The sequence below is a fragment of the Engystomops pustulosus genome, chromosome 6 (assembly GCF_040894005.1).
Source record: "Engystomops pustulosus chromosome 6, aEngPut4.maternal, whole genome shotgun sequence".
Classification (NCBI taxonomy): domain Eukaryota; kingdom Metazoa; phylum Chordata; class Amphibia; order Anura; family Leptodactylidae; genus Engystomops; species Engystomops pustulosus.
In genome coordinates, this window is record NC_092416.1 from 32,941,412 (window position 1) to 32,966,926 (window position 25,515).

At 42.9% G+C, this 25,515-nt stretch overlaps 1 protein-coding gene and 1 long non-coding RNA gene across 6 annotated transcripts in view; one reads left to right on the forward strand and one right to left on the reverse strand.

The window, feature by feature from the left end:
• Positions 1-25,515, reverse strand: part of USP2 (ubiquitin specific peptidase 2) — a 79,060-nt gene that overhangs the window by 38,097 nt on the left and 15,448 nt on the right. For 4 of the 5 annotated variants that reach the window (XM_072155612.1, XM_072155608.1, XM_072155611.1 and 1 more), the window contains exons 2-4: positions 15,932-16,613; positions 427-477; positions 74-194 (exon numbers count right to left, since the gene is read on the reverse strand). In XM_072155612.1, the coding sequence (XP_072011713.1) occupies positions 74-194; positions 427-477; positions 15,932-16,573 (814 nt within the window). In that variant the 5' untranslated portion in view covers positions 16,574-16,613. Of the gene's footprint in view, positions 1-73; positions 195-426; positions 478-8,178; positions 8,409-15,931; positions 16,614-25,515 lie in introns of those variants that run through there. The other variant, XM_072155613.1, reaches the window with a different exon arrangement.
• LOC140134861 (uncharacterized) lies at positions 8,441-12,037 on the forward strand. Its single transcript, XR_011856416.1, has 3 exons — positions 8,441-9,948; positions 10,661-10,735; positions 11,348-12,037. It is a non-coding gene; the product is annotated as an uncharacterized lncRNA (long non-coding RNA).

Consider the following 25,515-nt stretch of genomic DNA (forward strand, 5'->3'; position numbering starts at 1 on the left):
GAATATGAATAGCTCCTACTCAATGCCATTTTTGCCTTTGTATTTAGGGCTTTACGTGTCTGTTGTCACCCACCTTCCATAATTGCTGTACTGCAGGTCTTCGAGTTCAGATCCCGCTTATAGGAGTTGTGCAAACAATAGTCCCTCAGATCCTTAGTATTACTCAGACACTGGAGGATGGAGTTCATGAAGCACTGTAACGAAGGAGACAAGGGTCAGACTCACCATCTACAGCTACATACAACTAGTGTACTGGATCAAATTAACCAAGTCACCGAGATGCACCCCTTCCAAAGACCTTGGGGGTCGGGTGAAAGTACAGAACACATGAGGTACAACCTCCAGCCTGAGCTCAGTTATAACCTATAGGTGATCGGTAAGGCTGCGGCACCTGGAAACTCTTCATACAGACAGAGAAACACTTACCGTGTTACCTAGATTTCTTAGGCCAACCAAACCTTGGACCACTTTGGCAGGCTGCAAAACAAAAGACGAGATGTAGATTAGTTATGTCCCGAACCAACAATAAGAACTTCCTCTATAGCTAGACATCGAACACAACCACAAACATCTGAAGACTTAGTAAGAAAGTGGAAAAAGTATAGTATAGACCCAATGGCTGGGTTGGGCTAATCATAGTAGCGTCAATTTGTCGGATTGACTGTTCGTCCACCAATCCAGCAATATGTCCAAGTCAAACCCAACCATACGGTCCGGTTGACCATGGCAGTGCGACCCCCCCCCCCCCCCCCCAAGCCAAAAGAAGAAGCTTCTACGAGAGGAGGCCTATACACTATAGACAGAGTTGTCTTCTTGGACGTCTGGCCATAGTATAGAGTCCATATGAATAGTTTATTATTATTGGGTCCAGCTGGGATGTGGTTATGGACAGCGCCAACATAGAAACCGTTGCATTGAGAACTAGATTTACCTGTATTTATTTGATAAGCAATCATTTCTTTTTCGGTACAGTTTTTAGAAGCTTGCTGGGAAAAATTATGTGAACTCGAAAGACTAACACTTAACCAAGTCTTCCATTTAGACCTAACTAATAGCATATTCAAGTCTGACCAATGGAACTTTTAGAAACTGAATGAGTTCTGTACAAGTCCCTGCAAGTTATGCTGGAAGGTCCAGCTCGAAACATGGGACCTCTGTTCTAGACACCACCAAATATCAGGAACTGGCAAAAAAAAAAAAAAAAGTCAAGTGGAACAAAGCAAGGCGTGGTCATTAGGCACAAAGAAGAAACTGTGTATCAATTGGCATTAGTGCCATCCAACTACCAATCTGTTCCCCCTGCCCTCCTGGTTACAGATCACAAGGACTAACACCATGGTCTATGTACCGGACTGCTGTAACCATGTGGGTCTTGACAGTAAATATCTGTATAGTATATGGCGGGCGGTGGGTCCCAGAGAACCTGCAGCACAAGTAACGAGAACCTACTAAAAAAAAACTAGTATGCCAATACCTTCAGTGAATACACACCGTAACAACCCCCCACCCCCAAAAAAACATGTCACAATGCTGATGGGACCAACACTGGCCATCAAAGGGCACATGGATGTCTTTACCTTGAGGTTACTAAAACCTCTCAAACACCATCCTCCAGTGCAGCCCACACCACATTTATCATGTTTGGCAAACAATCCCTTTATGGTGCCCCGGACCTCGAATACTGATCTCCATTGTTTCCAGCCCAGATTTACCTGTAATCTTATGTGTTCAATCCAAATTACACAAAATAAGAAGGCATTTACTTTACAGCTGCATTGTTCTGTAGGCCTTAATGCCATGATCCCACTCTTAAACAGCGTTGTAAAAAAAAAAAAAACCTGGAAGATCCTAACAATTTTATAGACTTTAGCCAATGATCCACAGCTACCTCCAGACTGGCTTGGTTCCAGGTAGTGTAGCCAGCTGTATGATGGAGGCGGCGGGGCCCTAGAAACTGTAAGAATCTGCTCGTAGCCATAGAATGTTGATGGATACATCTTCTGTCATATCTCTAGATACATACAATATTGAGAGCAGGACTCGTTAGATCAATGGCAAACAAAGGGTCGGTATTTGTAAACAAAATCCATGAATGCTCCAAAACGCGTAACACATACGGATCATTCTATTAGACTTTTTTACGGTCCAAGTTCCATTTCTGATTTGGGCTTTCAAACAAAACGAAATACAGATCAAATACTGACCGTATCTAAAAGGGCCCAACATCTAATGTGTATGGGGGTGTTCTTACCCCAAGGCTGATGTCAGGATAAAGGATTGGGCATGTTGAATTTTACATAAAGCTTTTAATCGGACTTTGCTTTCATAGGGGTTGACCCAAGATTTAAGGTTATTCTCTATCCACAGGTGACTAACCGGCTGGGATTGCCCCACGGCCTTGATCCAAACAAGTATTTTTAGATGCCTTAATGTATGTTAAATGTTCCCCAAAGTAGGATAGGGGCCTTTAGCTTGCCAGCAGTTGTGAGATTACAACTCCCAGTATGCACCATTTAAAGGGAACCTGTCACCAGGAGACCCATTTTTAGCACTCCCCCAGTCCCCACAGAGCATAGTACATACACTGCCAAAGTGTTTTTGTATAAAAAAAATAAAAAAAAATAAATATATCTTATATTGTACCTTTCATTAGCATCTGCTGTGTGACTAGGCAGTTGCCAATTGGGAGGGGCTGGAAAGGAGCAGTTCCCCCCCACCCTTGGGAAACATGTGACCTTTTCAAATATATGAATAACTCCCCACACTCAGGATTGGCTGTAGAGGAGCAGGGGGCGTCGCTAAGCCAAGTGAGGGGTGTTTTCATATATTTGAAAAGGACACATGGAGGAGCTTTTTCCCAATGGGGGGGGGAACTGCTCCTTTCCAGCCCCTCCCATTTGGCAACTGCCTAGTCACACAGCAGTTGCTAATGAAAGGTACAATATAACATATCTTTTTTTCTGTAGGTGTCCTATCTTTCACCAGAATACAGTGCCGACGTGTGTCCGCCTTGCTACGGTACGCAGGGCACACGTTAGTGTGAATACAGCCTAAGTGTGGATACTTGGAGTTATAGATTTACAAGAGCTTGAGGTTGTCGACCCCAGGCGTAGAGGGGTCAGGTTTGTCGGAGGTTCTTGATCTGTTCCGTTTTCTATGATCTCCAAGGGATCTCTTATATGAAAATTAGACTCAGATTTTTTTTAAAAAAACGCAGAAAATCCCAACAAATTCACATTGAATGAAAAAGATGGTTCCAAAATTATCTTGTTCATGAATCAGTGTTTAGAAATGAGGATGAAAATGTGCCTTTTGGCGTTAATAAAGGCATCGGGTGTCACGTGCCTAAGAATAAAGCTGGAATAGACTTAAGATACTGTCTTGGGGCCCGGTCCGGCCCGCTCTGTGTCGGTTACTTCAAGCATTTTCTCTGTAAAAGAACTGAAATAGACTTTGTTCAAGTAGTTCCTAGAATGTACAGTACAAAGTACAGTATTTGTGCTAGATGAGTAAGAAGCAGAGGCAACCTCTCAATGGCGTGTAGTGTAATGCAAACATTTCAAGAATTTACTATCTTTCGGTAATTTAACCCTCTGTGGTGACACAGTGCATTGTGCTGTCATTCATGACCTAACCCTATAGAGCTCATCTCCCACGCGTTTCACTGTAAACCAGATAATCTGGTAACAATGGTAGGTGTAATGCTTAGACCATGAGATTTATTCTTGGAGGGGGGGGGGGCGCATGAGTTATAGGTCTGGGGTCACCCTCTAAGGGTTTTTTTTGCTAAAGGGATTCAGTCAACAAATTTTTAAAATTCTAGTCCCCTCATTATGACATGTGCTTTTTAGGATTACCTCTTGTGTGAAATCTCAACCTTTTAACTATAGATATAATCTCCGAAGTCATTAAAAATGAGCAGAGAAGAGTCATATATTGCCCGAGAGGAGTCAGATTTAGAGACTCCCCTATATTCGGTGCTGTAGTACCTAGAAATATGCTGCTGGTGTCATATTAAAGATAAAAAAATCTCATCTAACACATCTTTACAGCAGGTATTGGCATTTTTATTTGCAACTCCCATTTACAACTATGTACTATATATATTCAAAGGTTTGTATCTCAGGCTTTGTAGTTCAGAGAACCACAAGCCTGATGTGATCTGATGAGATTCTTGTATTTAATAGGACGCAAGCAGCAGGTTTCTTACTGCAGTAGAGATAGGGGCATCTGAAGAGAAACTCACTCGGCAGCCTGTAAACTTGACTCATCTCGGGCAAAAATGACTCTTCTCTGCTCATTTTCACATGGAGGTTTTTTGTGTTTTTTTTTTTTAAATAGGTAAACAGTTGCATTTTTACATAAAAGAGGGAATTCTAGAATAAGGAGATAAGTATACAGGGCACCCAATCACCCAATTTTTTTCTCAATTCTCACATTGGGCGGGAAATTTATCAGACCCCTCTTTCCCTAATCGATTGGATGAGATGTGTGGCGTTCGTTCCACAATAGTACACACAACATGTCACACCTTTTTACGAGAACACACTAACTGGATGTACTGTACACTCGTAAAAAACACTCGGGCACCGTGGCAGGTGTTTATGGTTTACTAGAAACTGAATGTTCATTCTCGGGATATGGCATCATTACTTTTCATTGTCTCCCTGAGGGGTAATCCGTCTGGTGTCTCTTAATCCTGGTTTAATAAACCTTTATATGCAGTGTAAAAGTAAACCAGGCAGAAGATGGACCAAAATTTACTGCAGCGGATCAGGCCAAACAGTAAATTTGATGCATTTTACTGGTCACATGACACATTTTAGTTGCACATGTCTAAAACACTAATTTTCTATGATATGCAAATAAGCAACTCAGGAGAGGCCCGAGACTAAAATCCCTGTCGGAGTAATTTGGTAATTGTCTTGCAAGATCAATACCAGTTGTGGCAAAGAGTTTTTCATGTTGCCTCTACGAGAACAAAGATCTTTAGGGATCACTGGATCAAGTGCGAATAGGTCAAAAGGATGAAAAGCCTAACCAACAACTGGGCTCTAAGGCCCCTTTCACATGGCGGCCGTATGCTAGCAGTACGAACGGCAGTGTGTGTCACCGTACCGTGCCATGGCGATACGTATGGCCTGGAGGCATGACTGTCTATGGAGAGGGGAGGGGTGAGAATGTACGAGACGTACAAGTCCCCACCGGGGCATAGCATACGTACATGTGAAAGTAGCCTTAAAGGAAACCTCCCACCACAGATCTAACTATAAAAGGTAGATCCGGTGGTAGGTGCATCTAACGTTTGTAAGGATTGCCCTTTTTAGGGTTAATCTTTTACTCCACTTTATCTTTTATCGGGGTAATATGCAAATATCAGCCGGAGCTAAGGCTACTCCACGCCCCAGTAGTCTCTTTGATCCTTCTACCCAGATATCTTCAGCACATGCGCAGAACCTCGGCTTTGCGGACGAGCGCGCGCAGCTACTAGATATCTAGTAGGAGAATCAAAAAGGATGCTGGGGTGTGGATAATTTGCATATTACCCCGATAAGTGGAGTAAAGGATTAGCCCTAAAAACCCGGTTTTTAAGCAATCTGCTAAAAAACGCATGCGTTTTTGACAGTTTTTTTCCCCAATTATCTTAATGAGGATAATTGGAAAACGTTGCAAAGTAACTGTTGTGTGTGACTACACAGCAAACGCACCTGCTCAAAATGTGCCAACCTCGTTTGTTCTGAAGTTTATAATTGGAAAACAGTCAAAAAGCGGATGAGTTTTCTAACGGACTGCTTACAAACGGCCCAAAATGCCACGTGTGCCCCCGGCCTCAAAAGGGCAATCCTTACAAACGTTAGATGCACCTACCACAGGATAGGTAGTTCGGTGGTGGTTGGTTTTCTTTAAACCCAGGATGCCTGTAGACAGGTCACACTATGCATAAGCTGCTCACCTCCTCCTGCCTGCATATAGGTCACTATTCATAAACGGCACAGCAGCCCCTCCTGCTCTATAACATACTTCCTGCAGATAAGACACCATGTAAAATCTGCTTAGCTCCTCTTGCTCTATAACATGCTGCCTGCACATAGGACACCTTTTTATATAAATTTTTTCTAGTTTAGTTTTAATTTTTGCACCTTTAATATATTGCCATGCACACGGTTTTAGCAGGTGACAGTGTTGCAAAAAGTCCACAACGATGTAAACCTAAAAAGGTACTGCCTAAGGTATTTCCTGTTATGTAATATGAATGAAGCCGGTGTGAAATCTCTTCGACCTCAGAGGGTTAATTCTATCAGCTGATCAGCAGACCGGCTCACCTCCTCCGCTTCCTAGTATTCCAGCCCAATGCCAGAGCTGGAACATACTGGTCCGGGCAAGAAAATGTAAAGTCACAAAGTTCACACCTGAAGAAGGTCAAGAAGGTGACGAGGGTTCAGGGGAACTGATAAAGAAGTATTGTTCTGTGACCTCCGGTGAGGTTATGAGGTTGCCGAATCAAGGACTGATTACGATCTAGATTCTGCAATAGTCTCCAGGTCTTCATCTATTTGTATGTAACGTAGCAACGGGATATCGTAACACTACGTAATAAACCCTAAGGCTGGAGGCTAATGACACCTATTATCATACCAAATAGAAGTGACACATCTGTGTGACCAGGACTTCCCCCAGACACGGGTGGATGTCCCAACTGCACTAAAGCAATGGCCATAGGGCAACATCTCCGCTATATATGTCTTCGAGGCTCAGTTGACATCTGTGTTGGGAACTTTATCAGGCAACATCTCCAAGGAGAGCAAAAGGATCACGTGTCGAATTGTGAAAAATCCATCATCTTACCCCCCCCCCCAACCTCCTTGCCCATACACAGATCACAAATTAATATTTTTCGCTATGCAATAATGAAGTCTACTACACGGTCCTGACATTTACCAAACCAATGGAAGACACTGAATGGAAAGAATTTTTAGCAGTAAGAGCGGATCTAAAAAAATCTTTTAAAAAAGCCAAGTAACTTACCGTACTTCCCTCCATTAAAATAAAACGAGAAAATAATACAAATCCATTGCGTCAAATTTTTGGCTTCAATGTGTTTTTTGCACTAAAGTTTTTGCATAGCTCAAGGAAGCAGAATTATATATTTTTATATCCGTCGGTTCCATTTGCTAATCCTTATTTTTTTTTAGAGTAATAATATGCTTCACTAAAATAAATAAATGCCCAAAAGTAAATGAAAACTCACGCAAAATAACTGAAATAAAACAGGAAGATTATTATCAGTTATTTAACGGACGTGTTTGCTATCAGTTTGTTACAGTTTAAAAAGTGTAATAATAAATGCAAATCCTTTAGGTCCTCATTAACGATCATGAGTGATCCATGAAGAACGGATCTGACAAGGACGCGCTCTACTTTTTGGCAGATCGGTTGTGCGTCGGAGGGGCTCCTATCCAGTAAAAAGTGATGCATTTTGTGCAACCGTGTCAGTTTTCGGCTTAAACCCATCCTCTGTATCTCAGGACAGACCCTGGTGGCATTTCATTAGCATATGCCAACAACGTGCTATCAATAGGGGTCCGAGTACTAGAACCAGTGCCACAGCTTATGCCTTGTCACATCCTGTTGGCTCCCTCTGGGCACTTACGATATCTACACCAAGACACCCCCTTTAAGCTCAGTCCCTCTAGGCACTTCCGATATCTATGACAAGACATCCCCTTTAAGCTCAGTGACTATAAGTAAGCACCATACATTAAATTAAATTGGCACTTTAAGATAAATAAGAGGGTTTTTGGCCATAGGTTGGGCACTTGGCCTCTACAAGGTTCACCATCGCTGCCGAGATCTACGCCAAGACACCCCCTTTAAGCACAGTCCCTCTAGGCACTTCCGATATGTACGACAAGACATCCCCTTCAAGCCCGGTCCCTCTAGGCACTTCCGATATGTACGACAAGACATTCCCTTCAAGCCCGGTCCCTCTAGGCACTTCCGATATCTATGACAAGACATCCCCTTTAAGCTCAGTGACTACAAGTAAGCATCCTACGAGCCCAATTTTGCATAATCCAATAAACCAAAGTAATAGGCATGCCTGAAGACTATGCTACCAGTGGTACACGCTGGGAGTTGTATTCCCACAGCAATGAATTACAAGTGCACTGCTCTCACCTTGTTCCTGTGCAGCATGAAGTCCAGCAGGCTGGAGATCACCACTGCTCCTGAGAGCTGCTGCTGTTGGCGGCCGCGGGAGCCCGTCATGGTCAGAGTGTATGGAGAAGGCATAGGAGAGCGCAGGTGTCCCTGGGGCTGCAGTCACACTGTGCGGTGACCTCCACAAATCGCTGCTGCTCGGCTGCAGGCGGCGGCAGTACTTGTGCCTGCACGCCCCGCCCCCTGCCGCTGGAATGTCACAAGTCTCCGCTGACGTCAGAGGGCGGGAAACCATCGGGCCGCTCGGAGGAATGAGCCCGCCTGACAGGGAACATGGAGCAGCACTCATGTCACACACATGTCACACACATGACGCCGGGATCCGGGCACATAATGAGCGCAGGGTACATGTTACATCACACAGAACAGCTGCCAGTCATCAGGAGAACGACTTTTACCTCATAAAGTTATAACATCCATCCACATTTGGCGATTTTATCGAAGTTCGCGGATTGACAGCGACCGTTCTCTACGTAAAGATCAAACTATGTCTTTTGGGTGACCAATCGGCGATAAATTATATAAAGAATAATTTAAGACGGACAAATTACACATTAGATATGTATCGTCAGAACGCAATGATCGGTTGTTTCGCCAGACACGGTGACGGTGTACGGGGACCATCTGACAACAATGGGGGTTCATTTGACAACCCAATACCTGTTGGAAGCTCAATGAAACCGAATCGGCAATTATGGATTTCAGCTGTTCAACTTTCTAGGGATTGATCCCCTTTCACACAAAGAATTTTTTCTTCTGTCCGCAAACAAGGCCATGTTCGTGTAGGTCTGTTTTTATATTCGCCCAACTATACGAAAGCTGGAGAAATTTGCCAACGTGCAGTTTGCGCCACGTAATCCAATAGTGTCATACGCTCTTAGTTGATCTGGTCTTTTTTTCGGGATGTGACACAATGGGGCTAATTTACTAAGGGTCCGAACGCCGCACTTTTGTTGGGTTTCCCGTATATTTCCGTTTTGCGCCAAATTGCTCCGGGATTATGGCGCACGCGTCCGGATTGTGGCACATCGGCGGCGGCTTTCACGCGACAGAAATCCGGGGCGTGGCCGTCGGACAACCCGACAGATTCGGAAAAAACGCAGAATTTGAAAACCAATTTGTGTTGCAACATCAGCACTCACATGCACCGGGAAGAAGAAGGTGAACTCCGGCGGACCTCGGCGCAGCAGCGACACCTGCTGAATATCGGGCGCACGGACCTTAGTGAATCCCGGCAGAACCCGAATCCTCGTCGGACAACATGCTGTTGTGACACAATTATGTTGAGTCGCAGTAACAAATGTGGCGCAAACTCCAACTAAGCACTAGCACACCCCCTTAGGTGTCTCTTTAAGTGTCGGAAACAATTATGGCGCTAATAATTCATTAATACATATGCAAGCCCCAAAGACCTTTTCTTTTTAGTACAAACGTAGACAAAAAAAACTGGCACAGACACCATGATATATCTGGGCCATTGTGTTTTTCACCCATTTTTAGCCTTTTTCTCGTCATCCGTCTGGCTTAAAGAGGTTACAACCTGAGGTTACAACCACGTAAACACATCACTAGAAAATACAATGTCAGTGGAAGTGAATCCCTTACACACAATAGATGCCAGAGTTATAAATGCAGGTACACGAAAACTGACCACAGGCTACCTGCAGATAAACCTGTGCTTTTCAGGGCCCAAAAAAAACAGAACCTTGGCCGATTCATGTGTCTTGGGTGAGTGGACACAAGACAGGAATAGGAACTTCTGTATAATTTGGGGTCTCCGGCAGTTGTCTCACACATGGGCTGTAGAAACTTTTGCCCTTGTGAGCCTATAGAAAGACATGGGGATATGTGCTAGTTTTTGAAACAATGGCTAGCTTTGTCCAAAATGCACTTTTGCCAAAATGTTCAGTTTTTGGTGCATATTCATGTGTTTCAAGGATTTCAACCTTTTCTTTGTTGGTTTGCTGCTTAATTGGACCTAAAACATTTCAAAGAAAGTTGTATTTAAAATGACCCAATCCCCTCAAAAAAAAAAAAAAATGCTTCTACCTCGCTGATCCCCTGCTGCTCCTTTCCCAGAGCTGAACATTCCCTGTTACACTTTCCGATCCAGTGATGATGGCCCATCACAGGGAGTTCTCGCTATTGTAGTCAGTCACTGAGTAGAGGATGTCCAAATTTATCGCTGGGTTAGGGGAACCGGCCAGCAACAGGAACAGCAGTGTGAGATCCATTAGGAAAATATGTTTATTAATTTTTTTTAATATGGTCTGGAATTATTAAAATATATTATTAAATATATTTTTATTCAATAGGAAAACTACCATAAATGCCAAAGATCATGTTCACCAAAATTGTTGTAAAGGGGTTCTAGATCTGGCCATGATAAACACAATCAGAGAGAAGAGGTGAATTTTGGCTTTTTTTTCGTTTTTTTTAGCTTCTGCTTCTGCTCCCCGATGGAAAACTATCTAAGACAACATCTTTAATGATAGCTGTTTATGAACATGAGAATGTAAGTACAGGCAGTCCCCGGGTTACATACAAGATAGGGTCTGGAGGTTTGTTAAGTTGAATTTGTATGTAAGTCGGAACTGTATAATTTATCATTGTAATCCCAGCCAGAACTTTTTTGGTCTCTGTGACAATTGGATTTTAAAAATGTTGGGTTGTCATAAGAACCAGGATTATCAATAAAGCTTCATTACAGACACCTGTGATAACTGTTACAGCTGATTATTGTAGCCTAGGACTAAAGTACAGTAAATTACCAATATCCAGAGGTGCGTTTGTAACTAGGGGTCGTATGTAAGTTGAGTGTTCTTAAGTAGGGGACCGCCTGTATATCAAATTGACAAATTGAATCCTTATCTATTCCTCGATAACTGGTAACCAGAGTAGAGATTTTAGGCCAGTTTAAAGCAAAATTTATAACTGAATGCAATACTTTGAATGACAGCTAAGTCCTCGAATTGTCCATATCCAGAAACATGTGGCATGTGAGTAATAAAACGGGCAAGACATACAGTTATTAATGAGTATCATAAAACATGTTCTGTGCATATTAAACTTTGTAATGAGGATCGCGTGTGAAAGAATGTGCTATACCGAGCCTTGTCTCTTACAGGAGGAACAATCCAGAATCATCCTGCCTGGTGCGGAGCTGACACTAGAGGGCTTCACACAAAGCTCACTATTAAGTATGTAAAGAGTTCAACTTTAGTTGGTCTACAAAGTCAAGAAAATACCACATCAACCAGATGATGGAATGAAGCTTTCTGTGAGTGACTGTAATGATACATGGAAGTCACTGCAAAAGTACAGCGAAAGGAGAAGTTTATTGGGGAAAGGTGTTCAATAAAAAAAGTTGACTCTAAGACCCTGTTGGGCCACCTCTAGACTGGATAGAAGATGATACATGGCAAGGAAGCCTACATGCTCGGTATGGGATCCTGCAACACAGACATTGCAGAAGCTTGAGGCCCGGTTTGTTCCATAAATGTTTGGTGATGATTCTAGGCAGGCAAAAGGAAAGTTACAATCTAGAAAAAATATTCCTGGGGAACCCTAGATTGTCCTGATCAGAGGTACCTGGAGAGTGGAGACAGACTGTGTCTGGCCACAAGGAAATAAGCACGAACACCGAGGCGCTACCCTAGTGTAATACTGTATGGATATAGAAAATGTAGAAGAAATGATAAAACTCTTATTTGCAGTCAAGTGAAAGTTAGCCTTAAAAGTTAGTAGCAGCCAGTCCAGCGAAGTTCCACGTTGAGCCTCGGACAGGAACCTAGATAACAGTGGTAAGAGATGCGAGTAGGGGAAATGCTTGATGCATCCAATAAATCATTGGAGCCTCGTACAGGTTACAATGTTTTATTAAGGACATGCGACGCGTTTCAGCTCCGAACCAGAGCTTTCATCAGGTATCTCCGGTTCGGAGCTGAAATGCGTTGCATGTCCTTAATAAAACATCAAAACCTGTACAAGGCTCCAACAATTTATTGGACGCATCTCCGTTGTCTCCCCTTCACAGGTACTCGCATTGGATTGTCCTGGAAAACCCTTCCTGCAGCTGGAAACAAAATATGTGTCCCTTTTATGCTGCGTCTCCCTATCACAGCTGTAATCGAGGCAGTGTGTCACTCCACAGAAAAAGGCAGGAATGCAGCACTCATCACGAGACCTCCAAACTCAATCATAACTCCTTACACTTGGCACTTGGAAATAGTCCAGGCAGAGATGAATATTGCATTCAGAAGAAGGTGGCGTGTTTCTGATGGCAAAAATGTTGGCGCTTCTTGTGCTTTTAGGTGGATTGACATACTGGTAGTCTGTCCGCACCTCTATAGCCTGTCTGGTGAGATGTGTTCGTGGCCTTGCGTAACGACCACTCTCAACATCATTATTTGTTTGACAATTAGTACACATTGGGGCACATTGACTAAGAATGTTGGAAACTGTACTAAAAGTGCTTGTGAATTTTTAAGAACGTTCACCAGAAATCTTGAATCTGTCGCTTCTCTGCACTGGCCCGACAGAGTTCACCAACTTTTTTTGTGGTGCACCTTTAACATAGGGCATGCGACAGACTTTGCATGTTTAATCTGGCACACAGTCCAACTGAATGCCGAAACGTCCGCTAATTTGTGTCGCGTGGTGGCTAAGTGCAGCTGTGGCACTAAATAGTCGTGTGTGACACAATAGTCCAGCTACAATTTTGGAATTTCATTAAAGGAACTTATATAGTTTAAGTTGGTGAACATTGGGACCACTTTCTAATTTTGCACAGCTCTGTTTCCAAATCTGCAAAGGTACACACCACTTTCTACTTGCTTCTGTTTCCCTGTATACAGGAGATGCTCCTTTTTGGATCAGCCCTCTGTCCTTCCTGGTACAAAGGAAGTAGAACTGGTTTAGTTATTTGACTGATCAGCAAGTTCTTTTATACACAGAACACAAGACTTGCCTACACATGAGATTGAATAAGATTGACTAAGGTCCTACATGGACCTAACACGTATATTGACTAAGGTCGTACATGGACCTTACACGTATATAGTAAATCTTTCTATTTCAGAAACATTTAATGGGTGTTATTTTTATACTCAAAATCTTCTTTGAGCGGAAATGAACCAGAGATGACCTTTAACCATCTTACCATCTAATAGTGATCCCACAGGTTGTAATAGCTTCAGATTACAGTATTTACCCCATACAATGGTCTTTCCTGGGCTATTGTAACCTGAAACCACATTTCACATACAGTGTCCAAGATAATGTATATCTACAACTGAAGTGATTAACTAAACTGGAAGATCTAGCTAGACAACATGGACATCACCTACATATAAATATATAACATTAAAAGAAAATGGCATGTGATTCACCCATTCAGTACTGCACAGTTAAAGCGCAGTTCTACGCCAAGTATGGCCTGGCATAGAATTATCGAAAAGCACAGCCACCCGTTGGATTTGCATATCTAAGTAATAGTTTTTGAAAATGAAATAATGAATCAAAATAATTGGGATCGCCCATTTGGGAATACCCCTTTAAGCCTGGAGCAATCCACCACATCTGAGAGCTGTTCACACAGGTGACTGGACGTTGCAAAGAGAAAATAGCCTGATTGTTGAAAGAGGTAGATCATTTTCATCATGTTTGAAGCGAAGACTTGTTTTTTTACCTCATTAGCCAGACATTCCTTTCCATAAAATTGCTGCAAATGGACAGTCATGCCAGGGCGGGGTGCATTGTTCATGGCTAGATAGAGATCACATGGCCCTTCAGCTGTGGCCATTTTATGTTCTGGATCACAGAAGGCTTCACTTTACATATCAAGTAAGCGGTGAAAAACTATTAATAGATGTATATTGGTAAGTTACCTAATATCCTGCCCCCCACACTAACACACACGTTACAAAAAACATGAGGTAAAGTGACCAAACACTTTAAGTGCTTTTTAATTAATTGATTATCAGCAAGTGTGACCACCTGTATTAAAGCAGAAGCAAGTTTGCTGATATGGAGCATTTCGGTGTGTGTTAGCACAATACCAAGGATGAAAAACATCCACAATTATCTTAGAGATGCAATTGTTTTTCTCCCCACACATTATATGAGTGATAAGGCCATTTACAAACAAACTGAAGCCCATCACTCTACAATGGGAGTGATTATTCACAAGTGGGAAACACTCAAGACAGTTGACAATTGTCCCAGCATTGGACAGGAAATTCAGCCGAAGGTCAGACTGAGAGATGCACAAAGAAATTGCAAAAACAAAAAAAAAACAACAGCTACGTCCCAGACTCTACATGAGTCAGTTAACATGTCAAATGTTCAAGTTCATGACATTCCAATTAGAGAAAGACTGAATCATTATGGAGTTGCAATAACAAAGCCTCTACTTTCATTAAAAAAAAAAGGTGCAGTATTGTTTAATTTTGAAAAGCTGCATCAGAAGAAACATATAAACGTTTGGAACATTATCCTCTGGAAAAAAGAGACCAACTTGTTGATGTCTGACCGTAATATGTTTGATGAAAACAAGCACAGAATATCAGCACAACCACCTCATACCAGCTGTCCAGCTGTGTGTGGGAGAAGATGATATGGGCTAGTTTGTGGACCGTGAATTCCTCTACTTATCTAACAATTGTAGAGTCAGATGTGGTGCCATCTACCAGATAAAACTTAGCTAAAATTGTGTCATACAGTGAGAAAGTGATCCAAAAAACTGCAGCATATTTACAGCAGAATTGGTGAAAAAGAAAAGTATCAAGGTGCTGCAATGTCGCAGTCACCATCCAGACATCAACCCAAATGAAATGCTCTGGTGTGACCTTAAGAGAGCTAGTCATAACTGAATGCCATAAACCTCACTGACTTTAATTTGCATTGTAAACAAAAGTGGGTCAAGATTCCTCAAGAACGACATGAGAGACCAGAAGATAAAGGGGCAGATTTACTTACCCGGTCCAGTCGCGATCCCGCGGCGTGGTGTCCGATGCTGATTCAGGTCTGCCAGGATTCACTAAGGTCGTGCGCCCGATATCCACCAGGTGTGACTGCTGCGTCGAGGTCCGCCGGAGTTCACCTTCTTTGTCCCAGTGCATGTGAGTGCCGATCTTGCGTCACAAATTCTTTTTTAAATTCTGTGGTTTTTCCTAATCCGTCGGGTTGTCTGACGGCCACGCCCTTCAATTTCCGTCGTGTGAAAGCCGATGCGACACAAACCAATCGCGTGCGCCAAAATCCCGGGGCAATTCGGTGCAAATCGGAAATATTCGGTGAAACCTGACGAAAGTGTGACGTGCTTTTATAAATTATTAATTCTTGGGGGCGCAATGCGTTTTTTTCACACATGGCTTTTCCATTTTGGCTTCATTTTTGGTAAACAACTGACCAACTAATCTGTTGAATATTCTTCATATGAGGTTTTCATTTCCTAATAATAACTTTCGTATGATTCTATTATGTACTCATGTGTTATCGATAGAAGTTACGGTAGGTGGATTGTACCCTTCAAATCTCTGGGATCTGTGGAGCTACCCTACGTCCACAAAACCACTGAGCTCTATCTCTATACATCCTAAAGGCTCTAGTTACTATAAGATCTTTCTGAATCCACTCTCCAGCTTACTGTTTTTTTTACTTGAAAGAAGCTTTATGACTGATGTACAAGTTATGGTAACATAACACCTACCTGCGCCTCTTTACCGGTGGATCCCTCATTTTTGTCATACGAGTACGGGAACCGTGATGTGGACTTTGTAAGTGAAACGACAGGTTCTGGTGCAGCTGCATAAGACAGACCATATCCATTAGTGAGGCCTCCTTTCTTTCTATAGACGTCTCCATACTCTGTGTTGTTGGAAGCACGGGAAGTCCGAGTAATACTTTCCAAATCGTGTCGTGATCGTGTCAGTGCCGGGCTGTGAGGGTAATAAGTATCTGAGGTACGTAGTTCAGAAAATCCAAGGGACAGGTCTGTGTGACTGGATGACTTTTTACGAGACAGTGAGCTGATGGGAGATGATTGAAAGCTAGAATAGCTGCTGTTGTATCCATGGGAGTACGCACTCGGTGTATATTTAGATGGAGAACGTGCTAAGATGTCAGTCCTCTTTGTGGATGAATCCAGGGGTGGAAGGCTCCTGTCAAGATCTCCATAAGAGCGAAGGGGAGAACTATTGTAGTAGGAGCTGTTCATATTGGTCTTATAAGAAAGTTTATTTCGGTCACTGTATGAAGAACCGTGGTTGGAAGCATACGAACTGTATCCAACATAACTTTTTGAGTAGTCGGAGTCCGTATATCTCTTCAGGGTAGAAGATAAGTGAGACATATTGAAAGTGATCGAGTGCAAGTGACAATCCCAGCTTGGCCTGTAGGAAGAGAAGTAGGAAGATTAGATAAAGATATGTAATACATTTATCACTTATATTTGTTGTGCGTCTCGGGATGTAAACCAATACTTCTACATTTGACCTTATAGGCTATAAATTAGAGTGAAAGCTTTTTTTCTCATGTGTCACTAATGGACAAATTAGCATTTGGACACTGATACTAGATCACATTTCACACCAAACATCCATATAAATAGAGAGTCCTCTCTGATCTCTCTACAGTGAGAAGGGTGGGAGGTTTCCAAGAGAGTCGAAAGAAGGACTGATCACCGATTACAGAAAATCTACCATTATAATCCATCATGATAAATCAGGGAAACTTGCTCGTAGTTTCAGGCTCCGTGACTATGGTAACCTTCTATTTGTTACATTCTGGCTCATTAACATAATTGTAAAAGTTGATTTTACAATGAAGAAGGCCATGTATAACAAATATAATGAGATTACCACAGTCACGGTGCCTGGATCTATGAGTAATGTCCCTGGTTTATCATGCTTGACTGTGATAGTAGATTTCCTATAAGATCCTTGAGAGTAATAAAAAAAATTTAATTTCGCAAAAACTATAATTTTTTTTTGTCGTATTTGACAGATACAGATTCACAGCTTTTAGTATAAGTTAGCTTTCTCTACCTTTACATATTTAGGCAATAATGTCTGGAAATGTTCAGCATGCTGGGACAGCAGATGATTTCTCAGCAGAATTTAGCACAACTGAAGTCCTACGGTAAGATGTGGATGCATCCTGCGTCATCTTTATCTCACAGCTACTTATAAATGTTTGTGTTGTGGCTTCAGTCACATTACGTGCTGTCGATGACCTCACTGAGGCTTTGTTCAGGCCAGAAAAAGGCTTTTGTGCCTCTGGTGTTGATATAGAGCATTAATCTTAGAAGCTTAGCCTCCCCATAAAACATCTCATTGATTTCATCTGATATAGAGAAACATTGCTTCCATGTGGTATCAAGCATGTATGATATTGCATTCAAACATGGAATTTCCGCCAATGCCATATGATATGTCACTGTCATCTGATAAATATAATAGGGAACATTTACTTACCCGGTCCGCAGAGTTCACCAAAAGTGCAGTGTCCGACTATAATGCACTGTGTCGCTATTCACTAAGATCGTGCGCCCGATATCCTGCATGTATCGCTTCCCCGCTCAGGTCCGACAGAGTTCACCATCTTCCTCCCTTTGCATGTTAGTGCATTATCTCGCGACACAATTTAAATCTTAAATCCCGTGCTCAGTCCGAATCAGTTGGATTGCCAACAGAACGCCCCCCCATTTTTGTTGCATAAAAGCTAGTGCAGGCCCCTGTTAAATACCTGTCAAACGGCGCACAGTCAGACGAAATTGCGATCCGCGACCCTTAATAAATAAGCCCCAATATGATAATGTATGATTTAGAACTAAACACAGTATACTGCATCACAGAACCTCTACATTTTCAGTATAAGAGAGGTCGGGGTTATTAAAGATATCTGTGGGAATTTGTGCTTATTCATCCAAAAGAGCGATTGCGAGGTCAGTCACTGATTCTGGCTTAGCTCCCATTTGGTATTACAGTTAACCCAAAACTTGTTCAGGCCAGGACTGTGCATGGCCACTTGAGTTTTTTTACACCAAACCTTTTAATATTTTGGGGTTATTTATTGTGTGCCGGCGTATGATAGCCACACCGCTGCTATGGTGCAGCCCGATACATAAAGAGGCTTCGGCCTGCTGCCTGGTGTAGAAAAAACCACAGCCGGCCACTTTCCAAGTGAAAATTCGCTGGCTGCAAACCTTCTCAAAAACCTTACAAATGTCTTTGTATCCCCTACCATTAGCATTATACTTTACTAAAAATAAGCTGCATAGTGATCTTCGAAAATAACATTGCATTTGGTTGATGCACCATCTGGTTGTAGCCACGTTATAGCAACCACCACATCTTAGGCTACATTCACACACATGTATAGGGGACGTATATACGGTCGGCGTATATACGGCCGATATACGTCCCCCATACACTTCTATGGGCTCACGGCACCGTACTGTAGCATTACAGTGCAGCACACGTGCAGCACCATACCGCTCCGTAGCCCTTAGAAAGATAGGACATGTCCTATCTTTATACGTGATAGGGCGCCGTGCGCTGTATAGTCCTATGGAGAGGGGCGGGGGTGAGCTGCGCTCATCCCCTGCTCCTCTCCGCAGTGCCGATGTATGCCCGCCGTTCTACAGTACGGCGGGCATTCATCGTGTGCATGTAGCCTTATTCCCCACTTCACTTGGATTGTTGCAGTTAAAACTGAAGCCAGGTGCTACAAAGTTTGGTCCGACAACCTTGACCTGTGCATTTTCAGGATTTTCCAGACTGAACCTGGAAATATTGAAGTGAACAGGCTGAGTACAGTTCAATGATTCTAAGTTCCACAAACGCAAGGTGTGAGTTTGTGTGACCAAACTCACTTGTGGGTAATGAGCTTTAGGCTGCGGTGCATATTGTGGTGCATCTACCCCACAACGACAACAGCTTATAAATCAACCGAGTAGAAGGAGAGACGACAATCGCTGGTATACTATCCAAATTCTTTATTCAACAGTGTATGGACAAAGACATATAGAGGATGTGTCTTGGAATAACACCTTGGTTCACTTTTAGGATATGCTCACACCTAGTTCAAGTATTATTAATATAAGGCTACATGCACACTGCCTTTGCCCGCCATACTGTGGCACGTCGGGCACACGGCAGCGTGCGGGGAGAGGAGGAGGAGGTGAGCACTGCTCACCCCCACCCCTCTCCATAGGAACATATGGTGCACTGTGCTCCGCGCTACAGAGTGGTACGCTCCGTACCGCTCCCGTACAGGGCCGTGAGCCCATAGCGCCGTATATACGTCCCCCATACATGTGTGTGCATGTAGCCTAACAGTGGAGCATACTGCTGTGGTTATTACAAGCCACTTTAAGGGGTTGTATCAGGTTTAACGTTTATCTCCTCCCCCCTGTCAGTCCCCAGACTTGCCCCGACGAGCTTGTCCTGTGCTCCATTGACTGCTATTGATCGGCTTACTAAAGCTCGCAATTTTTCCACAGGTTCTGGAGGTTAAGCCCCCCATTCTAGATCATGCGGGAGGGGGGGGACTCTTAGCTGTTGGACCCCTTGTGTTTATACATTTTCCCCCTTCCTGTATACAGGGCATGTTAAACTTGATACAACTACAATTCTTTGGTTGTTTGAAAAGTAGGTGCAATTTCCCTCTAAAGTCACTTGGAGACTTCTTGCTAAAGTTTCACATCGTGTGGGAACACTTTAAAATCTTGGCCAAAAAAAACAGTGTGTGCTCATACCCCCGACACTGCATGGACATTGGCATACCCACAAGTCGGAAGGGTCTTAGACCCAACAGTATAGGCGACCATGTTGTAGACTTAGTCATATAGTCTAGTTTATGCCTGCAATGTGAGAATCGACTAATGAATATCTAATAAGTTCTTGATTTATAATTATCGACAGTCTCCTTCCAACAAAAACATATGTAAACAGCGGGATTTTAACACTTTTCTTCTCTTATCAATATTGAGTTTCTGCATTAATTTAATATTATAACAGTGGAAATGTGACTTTCATGATATCAGCTCCAATACAAGTCACCTGCCCCGAGCAATTAGCCAATACTTTCTCAGAAGTAACGATTCTGTCCTACTTTATCTTCCATTGTGAATCATGATGAATATTTATTTATAGTTTCTGTGCTGGGACCGTATTTCACATTATTGATTTGCGGTTACTTTACAATGCCTTGTAATCACATTGCACACAATAGACCTGGCTGGCAATGGCAACTAATGATTGAAAAATAAGGTCAGTGGGTGTAGCATTTGACACGAAGCCGTGATTAAGTGAAAACTTTAAATCCCTAAATTATGTAGTACGTAATAACACCTCCCCAACACAGGACAGGATGGAGTAGAGGAATGTATAAATGGCATGCAATGTATCAAATACTCAGTGTATAAGAGATACTACTATAGAAGCTTTACATGAACAGGGGATCCCTAGGTGGAAAAGGGTAGGATATTACAAAGTTATAGGGTTGTATTTTAAGTTTTTTAAAGGTATGTATGAGGATTTACAGGACATCTACCACCAGGATGTCCAGGACATCTACCACTGACATGCAGGTTGTCATGGGCGCCCCTGCGATCCCCATCTCGGATCGCAGGTGCACCCATACCCCTCCCTGTGGCGCCGACCCTTTCCACTCCCCCGGACCTCACTTACCTCTCCGTGTTCCATCTCCCGTCCTAGCTGGTCAGTGCGCATGTGCCCCTGCTTAGGGCGTGCTTGTGCCGGCATTCGAAGATTTAAAGGGCCAGCGCACCACTAATTGGTGATGGCCCTTTTCAGGAAATGGATAAAGCCCGGCATCTGCCAGCATTCCCTGATGGATCTTCATGCTATTGCCGATGAGAAAGCTGTTCCCTGTGCCTTGTGCTTGTGTTTTGATTTCTTGTTGTGATCTCAGACCTGTTGTTGACCCCATCCTCTGCTGCCAGCCCTGACTACGATCCATTGCTGCCTGCCTTGACCAACTGCCTGTCCCCGGCTATGAGATTGCCTGCTAATTCTGTACCGCGACCTTGGCTGCCACCGCGGACAAGTCACACCTGTGGAATGACCTGGTGGCACCACACCGCAGCAAGACCAACCTGCTTTTCCGGTGGGCTCTGGTGAAGACCGGGTGCCACTTAGATTCCCGGTCCCAGGTGTCGGCTTCTGTCATTTTCCGCTGTGGTCCAGGGGGTTCACTGCCCCAGAAGCCTGACACAGGTGTGTGCCCTCTCTGTCAGGAACCGCTCGTCTTGTAGCCTCTTATGGCCTAGTTATTTTTAGAAATAAAGGTTTTCTAATTATGCAAATTAGCTTGAAGGGCTCCAGGCTCCATGAGCATTTATGGAGCCCAGTGCCAGCGACTCTGCATGATAAATGTGGCTCACAGTGCGACTGTGCAACGGAGTGCCCCTTTCAGTGCTGAATTTTGGCCCACATTTATTAAAGCCCCTGTAGCAGTGTCTTAAAATCTGACTTTGCACATTCTATTAAGGCAAACTGCATTATTTGTGGTGCCGGCTGCACTGTACCCGACGTGACACAAAATTCTGTACAGCAATGGCGTTCCAGTCCACAGTATGACCGTGTGACACATTTGTCATGCAGTGTCCCACAGAAGTGTGTTGCATGCCCTATGTTAAAGGTGCACTAAAAAATAGTTGTCGGAGCAGTGCGGGGACGCCAGATTCATGAATAACGTGCGCCACAATTACTGAATCTGGCGCACCCTGTACACTACACAGGCAAAGTACCCCTTTGACACTTTCTAAAGACTTCTGCAAGCAGACAAGAAAGTCAGACAAGAAAACTGGCGCAGGGGCTTCAATAAACGTGGATCCTTGTGTGATCCGGCATTGCTTCGGATGAGAATTCAGAGATCTAAACCTTGCCATGCATGCAGCATTTTAGTTGCAATATGGACAGAATCTGGCAGAGATCTATCAATGTTGGCTGCAACTGAGAACTTCATTAGTAAAGTTCTTTGGAGAATATACAAAAATTCCTTTGTTAGGACTAAAAATGATCGATCCCTTTTTTGGTTGTCAGGTATTTACCCAGGATCTTTCAGTGAGGGAAGGTCCAACAATTTGGAACTCACCATATCCTTAGTGTTACTTTAGAGATCGCCACCAACCTCCTGTGTCTCGAATGACTTATCTTTTTAAAAAAAAAAAAAAAAACTCATTTAGAGCCACTAGATGCCCTATTAATGGCCAAAAGATTGTATTATCGTACTAGATGACAACTTTTATTAACTCAATTTACTGAATTCTTATTATAAACACCAAAAGGTTTAATAATAGATCTAGGATGCAGGGGTGTCTCTCTTATATTATTTATCAGGTAACTATCTCTATAATTACTGTAGGGACTGTACTGACTTCTCTCATCCTTAGAGAGGAAACGTCCCCTTGTTAGCACTCAGATTTTTAGCTCAGTTGTATAAAATAGAGATCAGTATCATTTATAATTGCTATGAATCCTTATCAGTAGCTGGTCTGCCTACAAGTCAAACCAGTTGGATTCTAACACTTTCCACCGCCTAAAATGAAAATTGAAAAAACAGCTAAGAACTAAACCCCCCTGACGTGTTTGGCTACAACAAGCGACCTCAGGGGTACACAGAGTCTAAACCTGTGTACCCTTGCATATTTTTATACTACACAATTTGATAACCACACAGATGCATGGATTATATGCACATATACATCACAGACCAAAAGTTTGGACACACCTTCTCGTTCAAAGAGTTTTCTGTATTTTCTTGACTATAAAATTTATACATTCACACTGAAGGCTTCACACAAAAAAGTGTGAAACAACTTATATTCTAGGTTCCTTTTACTTTGATTACTGCTTTGCACACTCTTGCCAATCTTGCCAGCTTCAAGAGGTAGTCACTAGAAAATGTTTTCACGTCACAGGTGCCCTGTCAGTTTTAATAAGTGGGATATCTTGCTTTATAAATGGGGTTGGGGCCATCAGTTGTGTTCTGCAGAAGTCAGGTGGATACACAGCTGATAGTCCTACTGAAAAGACTGGTAGAATTTATATTATGGCTAGAAAAAAGCCGCTAAGTAAAGAAAAACGAGTGGCCATCATTGCTTTAAGAAATGAAGGTCCGTCGGTCCGAAAAATTGGGAAAACTTTGAAAATGTCCCCAAGTACAGTTGCAAAAACCATCAAGTGCTACAAAGAAACTGGCTGCCATGAGGACCGACCCAGGAAAGGAAGACCAAGTGTCCCCTCTGCTGCGGTGGATAAGTTCATCCGAGTCACCAGCCTCAGAAATCGCAGGGTAACAGCAGCTCAGATTAGAGACCTGGTCACTGCCGCACAGAGGTCTATCAGCAGAAGAGACTTGTTTGGGATAAAGAACACAAGGAATGGACATAGGACCAGTGGAAATCTGAGCTTTGGTCTGACGAGGCCAAATTTGAGATCTTTGGTTCCAACCACGGTGTCTTTGTGTCACGCTGAAAAGATAAAGGAATGGACTCTACATGCCTGGTTCCCACCATGAAGCATAGAGGAGGTGTGATGGTGTGTGTGGGGGGGGCTTTGCTGGTGACACTGCTCGGGATTCATACTGATTCAGCATGGTTATCACAGCATCTTGCAGGGGCATGCTATTCCATCCAGTTTGCGTTTTGTTGGACCATCACTTATTTTTTAACAGGACAATGACCCAAAACACACCTCCAGGCTATGTAAGGGCTATATGACCAAGAAGGAGAGTGATGGAGATGACCTGGCCTCCACAATCACCAAACCTGTACCCAATCAAGATGGTTTGGGGTGAGCTGGACCACAGAGTGAAGGCAAAAGGGCCAAGTGCTTAGCATCTCTGGGAAATCCTTCAAGACTGTTGGAAGACCATTGCTACCTCATCAAGAGAATGCCAAGAGTAGGCAAAGCAGTAATCACAGCAAAATCTGGCTACTTTGAAGAACCTGAATATAAGACACATTTTCAGTTGTTTCAGACTTTTTTGTTAAGTATATGATGCCTTTTGACGCCTTCAGTGTGAATCTACAATTTACTACTGACTTTTATAGTCATGAAAATACAGAAAACTCTTTGAATATGAAGGCGTGTCCAAACTTTTGGTCTGTACTGTAGATTACAGTCAATGATTGCTCGGCACAGTCATATGATAAGTCTTACACCTTACTCCCTGTACCACAAGTTGTCTCGCCTCAGACCTTATGACTCTGCTCTTCTTACATTAGCTATATCCTCACTAACAGAGTCACAAGAGACAAGCCTCCAAAGATCAACACCCTCACACACCCTCCTATTATGTAACTACGAGAGTGCTAGAGATGCTAAACCGAAATATTTTTAGATGCAAATCTCTCCTATTCTTCTCGTTGCATATAATGAGTGAGAGATGGAAAGGCAACAGCAAAGTCTTCCGAGGCCCCTTCCTGTGAATGTGAACTATAAAAATAACCTTTTATGTTCTTAGTTATTTATACATCTGAAGCTGTTTCTGCAAAATCAGAAATATTTTAAAGCGGGTCTGATAATAGTTTTGACCTCGCAAAGCCACTGACATAGCTATATAGAGTACGGAGAGAAATATCTAATCATCTCCTGGGAAGAGTCTACATGAACAAGTATTCCACAGTTTATGCCACTGGTTGTGCCACTATTGTAAGTACCCAGGAGGTAGCCTTTTCATATGCCCAATATGCTTGGCTTAGTTGGCTCCTGAAGACCTTGAAGACCCATCCATGACTCATTGTCAATACTCTTATTGAAGGAAAGAAAGTTGTTGACCTAAGTCTCGCAATAGAAAAGGAGGGTTTGTCCAGCATCCAGGCCGAAGGAAACTTCAGTAATCTTCCATTATAAGAATTCCACTTTATTCAAATATCTTTAAAAACAGTAGAGACGTCCCATAACATAGCAAATCAGGCTACGACTAAGGACTGAACAGGGTCCGAAAGGCGTCAGATTTGCTATGTTATAAGACGTCTCTACTGTTTTTAAAGATATTTGAATAAAGTGGAATTTTTTATAATGGAAGATTACTGAAGTTTCCTTCGGCCTGGATGCTGGACAAACCCTCCTTTTCTTTCGCAAGTTACCTCTGTTACCACAGCACGTCCATCCATCGGCAGAAACAACAAGAGTGGTGAGCTGAACCTTTCTATTTTTATTATTTATAAGTCTTGCAATACATGGCCCCATCCATCCTCCCTTCAATATGATGCAGTCATCCTGACACCTTTGCAGAAAATCACCCCAACATATGATGTTT